At 40.5% G+C, this 13,008-nt stretch overlaps 1 protein-coding gene across 7 annotated transcripts in view; it reads left to right on the top strand.

The window, feature by feature from the left end:
• Nucleotides 1-13,008, top strand: part of UBR4 (ubiquitin protein ligase E3 component n-recognin 4) — a 125,837-nt gene that overhangs the window by 20,468 nt on the left and 92,361 nt on the right. For all 7 annotated transcript variants that reach the window (XM_029227494.1, XM_029227495.1, XM_029227496.1 and 4 more), the window contains exons 18-26: nt 5,618-5,787; nt 7,051-7,333; nt 7,961-8,096; nt 9,052-9,131; nt 9,632-9,760; nt 10,492-10,674; nt 10,812-10,934; nt 11,029-11,258; nt 12,586-12,707. In XM_029227494.1, coding sequence (XP_029083327.1) covers nt 5,618-5,787; nt 7,051-7,333; nt 7,961-8,096; nt 9,052-9,131; nt 9,632-9,760; nt 10,492-10,674; nt 10,812-10,934; nt 11,029-11,258; nt 12,586-12,707 — 1,456 coding nt within the window. The remainder of the gene's footprint in view (nt 1-5,617; nt 5,788-7,050; nt 7,334-7,960; nt 8,097-9,051; nt 9,132-9,631; nt 9,761-10,491; nt 10,675-10,811; nt 10,935-11,028; nt 11,259-12,585; nt 12,708-13,008) is intronic.

Consider the following 13,008-nt stretch of genomic DNA (forward strand, 5'->3'; position numbering starts at 1 on the left):
AATAAAGTCTAGGATCTTGATTGTGGTTGTCTAAACATTGTGGCTTTCTTTCCTCACTGAAGTAGTGGATATCTGGAATCCTAAATCTTAAATTCCTCATTTCATTAGTTTCATATATGTATTTGTTTTTGCATTTAAGGAATACTTTAAAATTGACTGTTTTTAGCAATGACATCATGTTCTGTGTAATTTTTTTCACTTAATATTGTTTAGTACTTTATTGCCAGAATTCATCTTTACTGTTGCATATTTCGTAGTTTTTGTTTTGACTGCTATATGATATTCCATCGTGTTTGTGACTATACCAACTTATTCATCTCCCTTCTGCTCCTGCTGATGGACATTTGGGTTGTGTCAGTCAGGTTTTATTGCTATGATCTTTCTTGTACGTGTCCCCTGTACGTACCTTGTTACAAGTGAGTCTCTTGGGAATATAAGTTGGAGTAGAATTGACAGGTTGTGGAGTATGTGACCTTAAGCAGATAATGCCAAACTGCTCTCTGTAGTAGCTGCACCATGTTTTACTCTCACCAGTAGTGCGTCAGGGATACGTGGATTCATATTCTCTCCCAACATTTGGCGACATCATAGTCTGATAATAACGTGGTCAAAGTTAGTGGTTCTCAATCTTTAGTGTATATAAGGATTCCTGGGGAATTTTTTAAAACTGCAGGTTCCTAGATACTGTGACCACTCACCCTCCCCCCCCCCCAGCAACCCCAGGAGAATTTAATTTGGTAAATCTCCAATAATTTGCCCTAAGATTGTTTTGAAAATTTTTTTGTTACTCTTAAGATTATTTCAGTGGATTCTCAGAATCAAAACACAATTCAGGGGCTTGCACTTGCCGCCAAAGGGACAAAATCCAGGAACCTGTTTCAAGAGGTTAAAATTGATTCTCACAATCCCAAGCTATTTGAGAAATTCTTAAACATTTCTTTTGTTGTTTAAAAAGATAATTATAGGGCTTCCCTGGTGGCGCAGTGGTTGAGAGTCCGCCTGCCAATGCAGGGGACACGGGTTGGTGCCCCGGTCCGGGAAGATCCCAAATGCCGCGGAGCGGCTGGGCCCGTGAGCCATGGCCACTGGGCCTGCGCGTCCGGAGCCTGTGCTCCGCAACGGGAGAGGCCACAACAGTGAGAGGCCTGCGTACTGCTAAAGAAAAAAAAAAAAGATAATTATAAAATCTATTTATACTTACCTACTGTTACATGAAAAAATTTTTTTTGGCAGGAAAGGGAATATATAGAGTAGAAAAGTTGTTGACCTGTCTAAGGTGAAGAGAAGGAAATGCTTCAGTTAGTATATTGCCTGCAGTACCTTCTCAGACTATAGGGTCAGGGCGTCCTGCCAAAATTATCAGCTGCTCGCCCAGATTTGAGCACGGAGGGCGGTTTCAGAGTTCATGGATTTGGCCTTTTCTTGTCTCAACTTGTCCAAATAATGGGGAAGAAATACTTTTCTCTAGAGAATAGGATTCTTAAGACTCCTGTAATGATATTGCCCTCTTTAGCATTTAAAAATAATTACAGACCTTGTGTGGACATGCAACCTGGCTGTCTATAGCTACTGACTCTGCAGAGGAAATCCTCAGATATCCTTTTTCAGTCCATTTCCAAACATGGGACTTTAAATTGTTCCCCCACATTTCATTGCTAGGAAGGATAGTCAGTGTAATCTATCTGCTGTTGAGTTCCCCTACCTTGGATATTGTTTCTTTGGAGTAATGTGCAAAGCTGCCTTAGCCAAGGTGCCTGACTTAGGTTGCAAGACACAGACAGTGCCATAAAATATATTTGACAGTAAAATGTATTTTGTTACTATTATTACTTAATATTATATTTAACATTGTATATAACATTATAATAACTTAATAATACTATTACTGTGCTGATCCAGGTTCATAAATAAGTATTCATTGACACTTAACTATATGCCGGGTACTGTTATAGGGACTGAAGAAATAAAGATGACTTGAGTTAGCATGGGATCATGAGAAAGAGGGGAGATAGGGTGTGGATAAAGGACCTATTGTAGAGATCATGGGAAATTATTTGAATGAGGTGAAGGACAAGGAAAGGAAGGAATTCAAGATATTGCCTAAGTTTAAAACCCTTGAAACCCAAATGAGACTAGAAGGATGCTGTCGTCTTTAATAGAAATAGGGAGGTCAAGAAGGAGAGTTGGTTTGGTGGTAGATGGAGTGATACCGAATACTCAGTGGTTCATTCTTCTAGGTTTAAGTCAACTCAGAGATTGTATTTACTCATGGGTCACATTTATTTATTTTTTCAGGTTTCTTTAAAAAAATTTTTTTAAAATTGAAGTTAGTTGATTTACAGTGTTGTGTTAATTACTGCTGTACAGCAGAGTGATTCAGTTATACACGTATATACATTCTTTTTTTTATATTCTTTTCCATTATGGCTTATCGTAAGATATTGAATATAGTTCTCTGTACTATAGAGTAGGACCTTGTTGTTTACCCATTCTATATATAAAAGGTTACGTCTGCTAACCCCAGCCTCCCACTTCATCCCTCCCCCAACCTCCTCCCCCTTGGCAGCCACCACTCTGCTCTCTTGTGTCCGTGATTCTGTTTCTGTTTCATAGATAGGTTCATTTGTGTCATATTTTAGATTCCACATATAAGTGATATCATATGGTATGTGGTGTTCTCTTTTTGACTTGACTTCACATAGTATGATAATCTCTACTTGCATCCATGTTGCTGCAAATGGCATTATTTCATTCATTTTTATGGCCGAGTAGTATTCCATTGTATATGTGTAGCACAGCTTCTTTATCCATTCATCTCTCGGTGGACATTTAAGTTGTTTCCATCTCTTGGCTACTGTGAATAGTGCTGCTATGAACGTAGGGGTGCATGTATCTTTTTGAATTATAGTTTTGTCTGGATATATGCCCAGGAGTAGGATCATACGGTAATTCTATTTTTAGTTTTCCGGGGAACCTCCATACTGTTTTCTACAGTGGCTGCACCCACTTAAATTCTCAAGGGTCACTTGTTTAGTTCACATTTTCTCAGAATGATCCTTTGTGTCCTTCAGGTACATGAGGCACAATTTGCCATTTTCTCTCTGTTTATAAAAAGAAACAGGTCAGTGTCAGCTCTTCAACATGACTTTTAGTCCCATTTAGTAGGCTAGCCATAGAGTCATCGTGCGGTCAAGAAAACTGTATACCTGAGTGTGAGGCTCTCCTTTAAGGAAGGAGTAAGCTGAAGGCAGTTAGCAGAGGCATCATCTATGTGATTATATTGTTTCCTTTGTCAGTATGTTGAATTTTATAGCCCTTTCAATCAAATGAGAAAAACAGTTTATATATTATCAGTGTTTTTAGTTTAAATAAATAGTCACCATTACTACTATTGAAGAAAATATCATTAAATACGATGACATTTTGAGGTGCCAGTGGGATGAAGATGTCTAGAAAATAGTTGGAAATGTGAGTCTGAAATTTAGGAGTTAAGAAATTAACATTGATAATGCAGCTTTGGGGATTATCCATTAAGAGGCAATTGTTGAAGTGATGAGATACAATGAGATGGATTGGGGATAGCAAGAGCGATGAAGGCTGAGGCTGAAACCTCAGGAATGCCAGCATTGAGGAGGAGTGGAGGAGAGGTAGCCGGAGGGTGGCAAGGAATGGGTCAGGCCAGGGTTTTGCTGTGCTGTGGCTCAGTTTCACTACTTCAGAAGTCAGTTCTTCCTTAGCGCTAATAAGAGTTTGAGTGGTAGGGAAAAATAGGTTCCAGAGGAATGTTAGCTCGTTTCTTAAGGTTCTGAGGCCTAAATAAACTGACCTAAAGACACAAATAACTGACATGAAACAAAAACTCACTTAAAAAAGTGTGTAAATAACTTTGTAAGGAATATACATTAATCATAATCCTTCCGCGTAATTCATGATTTTAATTTTTCCATGTTTCCTTCTAGTCCCTGTTTGTATAGTGGCATAGTTTTACAGTTATTATCAGAACATTGGTATGTCCCTTGGTTTCTGCTTTTTCAAATTTTACTATTATATATGTAATGTACATATACTATTATATATGTAATGTATATATAGAGTATGTTTTTTTGTTTACCTTGGTCTTTACAGTTGCCACCATTATGGCTGCATGTCCCTTGATTTGATTTTTTTATTATTATAGTAATGCTCCAGTTAACACTTCTGATATAGCTCAGGCATGTTTATTTTTTTTTATTGAATTGTTTTCTTGAGTCAGGAATTGAGAAGTTAAGTCATTATGGCTGTGTTGAGCATAGTGATGAAGAATGTAGGTTTTAGAGATAAACCTTGCTTCGTCACTTGGTAATCTTGTGGCTTTGGTCATGTTCTTAAGCCACTCTGAGCTCTGTTTTCCACATCAGTGAAGTGGAGCACACCCCTGACGTTGTAGCTCTGAGCATTTAGTGTGACGGTCTCTGTACAACAGTTAGCCTATGGTAACCCCCCATTACCTGGGAACTACTCATGATATCTGTGACTTTTTGAATGTCTTCGAGGAATAGGGTCCTCTAGGATTTTTTTTTTTAAATAAATTTATTTATTTTTTAATTTTTGTCTGCATTGGGTCTTCCTTGCTGCGTGCGGGCTTTCTCTGGTTGCGGTGAGCGGGGGCTACTCTTTGTTGCGGTGCGCGGGCTTCTCATTGCGGTGCCTTCTCTTGTTGCGGAGCACGGGCTCTAGTCACGTGGGCTTCAGTAGTTGGGGCTCGTGGGCTCTAGAGCGCAGGCTCAGTAGTTGTGGCGCACGGGCTTAGTTGCTCCGCGTATGTGAGAGCTTCCTGGACCAGGGCTCAAACCCGTGTCCCCTGCATTGGCAGGTGGATTCTTAACCACTGCACCACCAGGGAAGTCCCTCGCTGGGATGTTTTATAAGAATATAATTTAATTTGGCAGACTTCGAAATTTATCCTGTATCCTGAGGTAACCGTGATTTGTGTTTTCTGAAGCCAAGTGAGAAAGCAGGCTTTTGTCTGGTTTTCCATTGGCATCCTGCTCAGCTTGTGTGTGTATTTGAGGAGATAAGTTGCAGCTTAGGTAACTAAGCTGAAAGTAAAGCTCATTTGAAAGACATGCCACAACTGGAGGCAAAGACAGCCCTGATTAATTCTAGATGCCTTGATATCTTAGAGGCAAAAATTTCTCTGCTAATACTATTAATAGAAGTTGTTGGACTTATAAGTTGTTGGAAATCCCCCTTTGGATTGTTGTTTGTGGCATGTAACTGATGATGAAAGAAAAATGTTAGCTATTACAGTTGTCGAAGAAGTTTTCTTTCAAAGGCACAGTTTCCATTGGAAACTTATCATGATTCTGCTGTCTCCATGCACGTCTCCTTTTTGGGAACCCCATTTCTGACACTAATTAACTATAGTTAATGGGGTTAGCTTAGTAATTTTTCCTTTATATTTTTCTCATGTGCGAATGACCTTTTGCAAACTGCTTCTGAATTTGAATTTCTCTGTCTTCCTTTCTTTAAAGTATTCCTTTCAGTGTTAAAAAGTAACATTAGAGAGCATTAGTAACCTGTTGACTTCATCCCCTGCCTTTTTCCCTAATGGTCTCTTGTATGTCTTTCATGTTAGAATACACTGTTGCAGCAGCTGGGAGTGGCTCCTTTTTCTGAGGGCCCTTGGCCCTTGTACATTCATCCTCAAAGCCTGTCTGTGCTTTCACGCCTCCTGCTCATCTGGCAACATAAAGCTGGTGCTCAAGGTGACCCTGACGTCCCTGAATGCCTTAAAGTTTGGGACAGGTAAGGTAGCTTAAATAGAAGCCCCACGGAGAAGGCTGCTTTTTAAAATTTGTTTGACTTATTTGTAGTTCATCTGTGGCTCTGGGATGGTACTCTGATGATAAATTTAAAGTGGCAAGGGTGGAGGAGTGTGTTTCCGATGGGATTTGAGAGGAGTTGTGCTGTTTAAGAAACCGAAGTATATAAACTACAGTCTGGAAATAGAATCTTCCTTTAGCACATGGGGGATTTGGTTGCAATTATGAGATAGAACCTGAATCCTGAACGTAACCAATTTTATCCTGACCTGGTTTTTTTTGAAAGAGAGGGAACAGGGAAGCCAACTCTGTCTTTGGTTATTTTGCTTTCAACATGAAACCACTTAGAGTGACTTGCAGTCTTTTTTGGACAACTTTTAAAGAATTTTTTTACTTGGGGGAAGCTCACATTAATCATCTAAATCCTCTTTAGATGGACCTATATTTGCCATTTTTGTTTACATGGTTGGGAGTCTTCAAAGCAGTTTGTTTTCCTAAACGGCTTTGTTTTCCTCTTCACCATTCTACGATCAAATAGCTCTAATGCTGGATTTGAGAAATTGTAAACCCCCTTGAATGCCAGATATGCACTATATTTTTCCTGGTGGAATCTTGCAAAAAGGCCAGAAGGTGGGGGCCAGGGGGAGATGGGGAGCGAAACCCGTATTAAAATACAAATCTCTTTCCTAATAGCCAAAGGCAGTGGAAATAGTTGGCTACATTCATTCCTTTTTTGCATAAAAGCTTTTCTCACAAATTCTCTGAATAGTACAGTTTTTTCATTGCTTTTTAAGTGCATTGAGTTAATTTTAACTGTTATCATGCAGTGATTTTTAACCTGTAGTATAAATTCTCAAAACGAGAATTAAACTATAGAATCAAATCATAGGGAAAAAGTAACTGAATTGCTTCTATCTGCCCGGATTTCTTAATTAAAAAAAAAAAAGCTGCTTTTTGGAGAACTTGTAATTCTATTCAGAATTGTCAGGAACGGCAGCGTGGGGGTTACCACCACTGTGGCCGCGGTTAATGTTGCCGAAGGGTCTTGAAAATGTGTTTGTGGCCAAATCTGGCTTTTTTGTAGCCAAGGTTTAGTTTTTATCTTCTCATTACATGTAGCTTCTTGTCTTCCTTAATTCGTGATCTTAATTTAAGAAGTTGGACTCTTCCGGCATTGGACATTGTCACTCTTGGGGGATGTTCTGACTTTTCCTCACCAGACATGTTCTCCTTTCCTCTGTGGTAGGTTTTTGTCAACAATGAAGCAGAATGCCCTGCAAGGGGTGGTGCCCGGTGAGACGGAAGATTTGAATGTAGAACACCTGCAGCTGCTCCTCCTCATTTTCCACAACTTCTCTGAGAAAGGCCGGCGGGACATATTGACCCTTTTTGTGCAGATCATCCAGGAGTTGAGTGCCAACATGGATGCCCAGACGCGCTCTGTGCCTCTCATCCTGGCTCGCCTGCTTTTGATCTTTGATTATCTGCTTCATCAGTACTCCAAAGCCCCTGTGTATCTGTTTGAGCAGGTACAGATGAACACGTTCTTTTTTGCTTTACAGCGGTTACTGAGAGCGTAGTTATTCTCAGGTCACCATGCTCCAAACCAAAATGATCTGCTCACTTTAGGGTTTAGGTGTTCATTGCGGTGTGTTTGATTAGCCTTAGGTGACCCCTGGGACTTGTGTCTTTGCACCCACAGTTTATGTTTAGCCAGAAGCGATAAATGTAGATTATTTGATTTGATGCATTCGTTAAAATTGGCTCATAGGCTCTGTTCACAGGTGTCCTTCTTTGAACTACCCCACTTTACCTGTGCCATGTGTGTCGGGCCTCAGTTAGTATTTACTAGCGGTTGAATGATGGTCGAGCAGTAAATTTTATGGGTTAGTAAATTCCTTTGTTGCAGGGATGCAAAATGAGGATGGAAGGGCCACTTAAGAATTCAGCGTTTCTTCAGACGTTTCATTGAGCACTATTCCCTTTATACTCCAGCAAAAAGATGTTTCGCAAAAGAAGTCACAGTGAAATCTAAAATTTTGTTTTGGTTTATAAGTTTCCCAAACTTTGCTGTACCGATCTAATGTCAAGACTGGAGTGAGAAGCAGAATGATGACTGTGTATCTTTCTTAATTTGAGTATTTGTGTTTTAAAAGGTGCAACATAACCTGCTTAGCCCGCCTTTTGGGTGGGTGAATGGATCCCAGGACAGCAACAGCCGCCGGGCGACCACCCCTCTCTATCATGGGTTCAAAGAAGTAGAAGAAAACTGGTCTAAGCATTTTTCATCAGGTCAGAAAGAAGATTGTCAATAAAAAACTGACTTGCTGATTTTCATTGGAGGGGTTGAATTTGGAGCTTGGGGGCATCCTTGAGGATCTTTGGTCATCGGTTTAGTCTCCTTCCTGTGGGTGGCAGATACCTAGAGATTCAAAACTCTTGGGGAAACAGACTCTCGCATATCCTGCATCTATTTAAAAGCAAAAAACATTGAGACATGAGAATTAGGAATCCTCTGGCCATAGAGTGCAGTATATGTATTCCTGCCACACTGGGTGATTGAATTAATTTTCCCTTAGGGACATGGTTCTAACCCGCAGGCTGATTTCTTTGGGTCAGGGTCTTCAGACAGTGGGAGCTGTGACATTCTCTCCAGTGTTTCTCACGTAGCAGTGGTCCCTACTTTTCAGAAGGTGCCTCTTGTGTTCATTTTAGCATGTGTTCGCTTTCATCTGAGGATTGTTAGATGTAAAGTGTATTTGGTGGAAATGTTCATCAAGCTCTAGTGTGAATTTATTATCATTGGGATCTCTTAATAGTTAGTCCCTTTGATATTGGGGAAACAGCATTGAAGTTTAAGGCAGTCAGTCTAATGATACAAGTTTGATACAATCATCAAGTTTGTTGATTAACTTGATGATTATAGAGCAGAAGTTCACTCCCAGAGCAGAAGTTTTCAACTGGGGATGATTGTGCTCCCCATCCCCAAAGGGGCCCTGGGGCCATGTCTGGAGACATATTTGGTTGTCACAACTGGGAGGGTGCTACTGGCAATCAATGGATAGAAGGCAGGATGGTGCTAAACGTAGGACAGTTTCCCACAGCAGAGAATGATCTGGCCCAGAATGTCAATGTGTAGTGCCAAGGTTGGGAAACCCTGGTCCAAAGTGTTTTCTTAGTTTTTATGTTTCATATTTGTTAGACTTGAGAATGAAACCATTCTTTCAGTAAGCACATTGTTTTTCAGATGCTGTCCCACAACCCAGATTCTACTGTGTCCTGTCCCCAGAAGCCTCAGAGGATGATTTGAACCGACTTGATTCTGTGGTACCAGGAATTTAAAAATCCCATTTTACATGTTGGTTAGGTGGTCTCCACCAAAATCAGTCTATCAGGGGAAAGGGAATGACTTAACTTTTTGTAATGAGGGAATTTGGTCTGTATTAGGATTTGAGTTTATTCTAAAAGGAAAGTGTTGTTTTGAGATTTATTCACTGGGCTCCAGTTTGGCGGTAGGGGATGTCCTTCTTGGCGGTTGACACCTCTGATACATTATTCCTGAAGACTATCTCTGTTAGCATTTTCACATGCAGCTGTGTTAATGGACAAAATAGTTGCCTCATTCTAAAGCCTGCACTTGTGTGCTCACAATAATCCATAAACTGAGCTGGTCCCTAAGTGGGAATCACGCTGCAATGAGAAATTAATAACTATATTTGGAGTGAGCTGTTTTGTCAATCCTGAGTTTAAGTGGCAGTGTATGGGTAGTAGGAAAAAAATATTTCAAAAAATAAGAAAAAATGATTGTCTTTCTTTCTTGATATTAGGCATGTGATGTCCTTTACTCCAAGCTTGTCAAGTATGATGAGCTCTACATTGCACTGACATCCCTGCTGGCGGCTGGATCCCAGCTTGATACAGTCAGGAGAAAGGAAAACAAGAATGTAACAGCCCTGGTAAGACCGTGGAAACCTGGGCTAATTAAGAAGAGTTTGGGATATGTTTGATGATTGGGTAGCAGTCTACCAGAAATTTCCTTCTGGCATCTAGCAGTTTATTGGATATCTGTTTGCAAAACTGACTAGATACTTCGTTATTTCTGTCTAGTTTGGGTGGTTATGTTCACCTTAGAGATAATTTTTTATCATTTTTGCATTTTTTTGCTAACACTTAGAAGAATGTGACTTTGAGAGTAAGTGTCTCCTAAGTTCTGTATCTCCTGTGAATGCTGGTTGTTGTATGATATTGAAAGCCTCACACTTGAGCTTTTCCTGTGGTCCTGTGAATGTGTCCCGTGCCTGTAGAGCTCATAACAGCAATTAAGGCCACAGAAAGGGCCAGCTGATTGCGGGCGTGCTGAGGAGAATGTCTTGCTCTCTTTCAGTTACTTGGTGAATTACTGGGGAGCCAAAGTTGTCTCAGAATTGCTTTCTTGGCCTGTGAAATGTGCAGAATATGGAACAAGTTTTATATAGATATAAAATGTGCGTTTTACCATTTTCTGCTTTGGGTGTATTCTCTAGAAAGACCTGGTGAGCAGACTTGAGAGCCAAATCTCAGTTGAAGGTTGGGACTCCACCCAGTTCTGCTTTGAAAATTGAATTTGGAACAGTTCTTACAGTTAGGGAGCTGTTGAGGCAATACCAAAAGCTTCAACCTCTGTGATTGCTCTTTTTACTTCTTCCAGGAGGCCTGTGCCCTTCAATATTACTTCTTGATACTCTGGAGGATTCTAGGGATTTTGCCACCATCAAAGACTTACATGAACCAGCTGGCCGTGAACTCACCAGAGATGAGTGAATGTGACATCCTACACACTCTGCGGTGGTCTTCCCGCCTCCGGATCAGCTCCTATGTCAACTGGATAAAGGTACCACAAGGCTTGCTGCTATGGAGTATTCAAAGCCAACATACTCTAATTCTAGGAACTTTTAAATTTAAGGCTAATGAAAGCCTTAGACACTGTCTGTATTGATCTCCTGAACACTTTTTTCTTGCTGTAAATAGGACCACCTTATCAAACAGGGAATGAAGGCTGAACATGCTGGTTCTCTCCTAGAACTGGCATCAAGCAAGTGCAGCTCAGTGAAATACGACGTTGAAATTGTAGAGGAATACTTTGCTCGACAGGTATGGAAGTTGGGGGTCCATAATGATAGAACTTGGCTTATGCCACAGTTTTTTTTTTTGCTACAACTAATTAATATCTTGTGTATCTTTAAAGATCTCGTCCTTCTGTAGCATCGACTGTACCACCATCTTGCAGCTCCATGAAGTTCCCAGTCTGCAGTCCATCTACACCCTCGATGCTGCTATCTCGAAGGTCCAGGTCTCTCTGGATGAACATTTTTCTAAGATGGCTGCCGAGACCGATCCTCATAAGTCATCTGAGATCACCAAGAACCTGCTTCCAGCCACACTGCAGCTCATTGACACCTACGCATCATTCACTAGGTGTGATGGGCTGCCTGCCCAGAGATGTCGGAGATGGGGGAATGCAGATGCTTCGGTGGTGTACTTTCATCTTTAAATATTTTCTAGCATTTTTTTGTAGGGTGCAAAGAAAGATAATGTAATTTTTCCAAACACTATCATTTCTGTTATTTACTAAGATGAAGCTCTTTAAATTTCATGATATATAGGTAGAGAAAAAATTTTCTTAATGAGTTAGAGAGTATTTTTAAAAAATATTCATTTATTTATTTGGTTGCGCTGGGTCTTAGTTGTGGCAGGCGGGCTCCTTAGTTGTGGCGTGCGAACTCTTAGTTGCAGCATGCATGTGGGGTCTAGTTCCCTGACCAGGATCGAACCCGGGCCCCCTGCATTGGGAGCACAGAGTCTTAACCACTGCACTACCAGGGAAATCCCCTAGAGAGTATTTTGAAACCCAGCCCTTTCTGTAATAAAGATTGCAAATTACACACCCTGTAGACTTGCTTTGTTTATTCTGCATGATGTTTAAATATTTTAGAATTCATTTATAAAAATTGGGAATTTATTCACAAGTCAAGATTTCTGGCTTTTCTTCCTTTGGAAGAACTGGCAAAACTGGGCATGTCTTCCCACATGACAGGGACAAACTGCAGCTAAGGACTGGCTGCTTCTCGTTAGCCATTCTCACTGGGCCCCTTTAAGCTCATTTACTTTATCTGGCCCCTGTAGGATTTCACTGTTCAGTTCCTGTTTTATGGGGCGTTGATGGTGAAAGGGACTTAGATCGTTGTAAAACTTAACTAATGTCTTAGTGTGAATGCTTTGCAGTAGACAGAGGACTATTGCTTGAGGCAAAACTTTTGAACGAATATGAGCAACAAACTTGAATGACAAGTGAGAGTGTTTGCTACATGTCAAGTACTTTTCTAGGTGTTGGGGGTACAGTGGTAGCAAAGCTGACCGAGTCACTGCCCTCTGAGAGTGTCTAGGCTCTAATCTGGCCCATCAGGCTAAGACTTTCTAAACTGAGCTGTTAATACATGTTCCTGGGCAAATAAGTTTAGGAAGTGCTTTTTTTAAAAAAGAAAAAATAATACTTCTCAGAGCCTTTAATATATACGTTGCCAGTCTTCTGAGGCCAGGAAGAGTGTGGTAGATATGTCCTGGAAATTGAGTTTTGTAAGCATTTCAGAGGATGGCATATTCTTTGGGAAACAGTTACCCATTGTAATCCTTAGGAGACCCAACTGAGATAAAGGTTTTTCGATTTGTCTAGGGCTAGTTTTTCCTAACCAAAATGGCACTAGATTCCTTCAGCTTTGACATAACCCCCTATTTTTTTCTCCAGAGCCTATTTGCTGCAGAACTTTAATGAGGAGGGATCCACTGAAAAACCTTCCCAGGAGAAATTGCACGGCTTTGCTGCTGTTTTGGCTATTGGCTCTAGTAGGTGCAAGGCGAACACTCTGGGTAAGTGAATGTGCTTTTGAATAAGACTGTTAACACTAGTTATGACTAGTAGTGCTATTTTTCTCCCTTTCTGCCTGTCTACTGCATTTATCATTTATTGGAATCTTTCTGAGTGTCAAGCATTGACATAGGTTTATCTGTTTTGATCTTCACAGTAACCTTATTAGGTAAGTTTTGTTATTATCCCCCATTACTCATTAGGAAATTGAGGCTTAGAGAAGTTATTTGCCCAAATCCTACATCTTGCAAGTGGCAGAGCTGGCATCCAAACCAAGATAAGTTGATTCCAAGGCATTAGGCT

The sequence above is a fragment of the Monodon monoceros genome, unplaced genomic scaffold (genome assembly GCF_005190385.1).
Source record: "Monodon monoceros isolate NGI ecotype Baffin Bay Population unplaced genomic scaffold, NGI_Narwhal_1 Super_Scaffold_18, whole genome shotgun sequence".
Lineage (NCBI taxonomy): Eukaryota > Metazoa > Chordata > Mammalia > Artiodactyla > Monodontidae > Monodon > Monodon monoceros.